Source organism: Rhincodon typus, unplaced genomic scaffold, assembly GCF_021869965.1.
Source record: "Rhincodon typus isolate 14 unplaced genomic scaffold, sRhiTyp1.1 hic_rhity00012303, whole genome shotgun sequence".
In the NCBI taxonomy this organism is placed as follows: Eukaryota; Metazoa; Chordata; class Chondrichthyes; order Orectolobiformes; family Rhincodontidae; genus Rhincodon; species Rhincodon typus.
The window spans coordinates 3,339-4,421 of record NW_025977941.1 but is presented as its reverse complement, the minus strand read 5'-3'; the positions used below and the strand labels follow the sequence as shown (position 1 = coordinate 4,421).

The 1,083-nt window shown below is 56.7% G+C and overlaps 1 protein-coding gene across 1 annotated transcript in view; it reads right to left on the bottom strand.

Annotated features, from left to right (window-relative positions):
• The window catches only part of LOC109926474 (low-density lipoprotein receptor-related protein 1-like), a gene marked incomplete at both ends in the record, with an annotated part of 5,343 nt that overhangs the window by 1,114 nt on the left and 3,146 nt on the right, over window positions 1-1,083 (bottom strand). The window contains 2 exons of the mRNA XM_048594649.1: window positions 7-93; window positions 816-1,005. Of these exons, the coding sequence (XP_048450606.1) occupies window positions 7-93; window positions 816-1,005 (277 nt within the window). The remainder of the gene's footprint in view (window positions 1-6; window positions 94-815; window positions 1,006-1,083) is intronic.

Sequence of the window (1,083 nt, the reverse complement as noted above, 5' to 3'; positions counted from 1 at the left end):
AGGTGCGGGACTTGTGGCTGTTCCCCAGGAGGCAGATATCAGAGCAGCCTCCTGGCTTGTTGAACTGGTCCACAGCACAGGCGTGACTCCGCACTGAAAGTAAAACCAACAGAGAGGAACCGCTATATCTCACCGTCTTGAACACGGACACATGCGGCAAACGTCAACATTTCCCCGAGCAGCGGCATTCAACATTCGCGTCCCACACACAACGAGAGAGAGAGAGAATTTAACCATCGCACCCACCCTACCCCTCCCCTTGACGTTCCATGGTGTTCCCATCACTGAATCCCACACCCCGACCCCCACCCCCCAAACTATCACCACAAACTGAAACTGGGATGTACCAGCACGGGGCACACACAGTGGGGACGGGCCGAATGGATTGCAGCAGGGTGAGCCAGCGACCGCACCCCTACCCCCGATGGAAAGCGACCGAACAAACTTGGCCTCAGGCTGACGCACAGGGGGTGACAATCGCCCGGTTCAGCAATCCTTCTGCCCCGGGGGCCAGATGTCGGAAGTGAGCCAAGAAAATCTCCGTGAGCCAATACGCTCCTCTGTTTTCTCACACATTGATGCTGAGCTAGGCATTTTCACAATCGACCAAATTGAGGAACTCCGCTTATGGCTTTTTCACTGGAAATGCTGACAGAGGGACCAGAACAAAAACGCCCCCTTCATTCCCCTACACTCCCTCCCAATCTCCGTCACCCCCTCCGTTCCCCTACACCCCCTCCCAATCTCCGTCACCTCCTCCAACGCCCTACACCCCTTCCCTATCTCCGTCACCCCCCTCCAGCCCAAGCTCTGACCTGTTGGTTGTCTCCTCTGGTGGTAGACGTGGAGGGCCCCACCTTTCTCGACCCTGGTCACCACCTGGAAGTCCGTCTTGTTGAAGCGGTTCACCCTCAGGACGCTGGTCTTCTGTTGCGCATTGGCATTGTCCGAATTGGTGGCGTACAGGTAGTTCTCAAAGACGGTCAACCCATAGAGGTGTTCGATCTGTGACAGGGAGCAGGACGGGGTGAGGAACGGGGCACAGAGAGAGACAGAGAGAGAGAGAGAGAGAGAGAGAGAGAG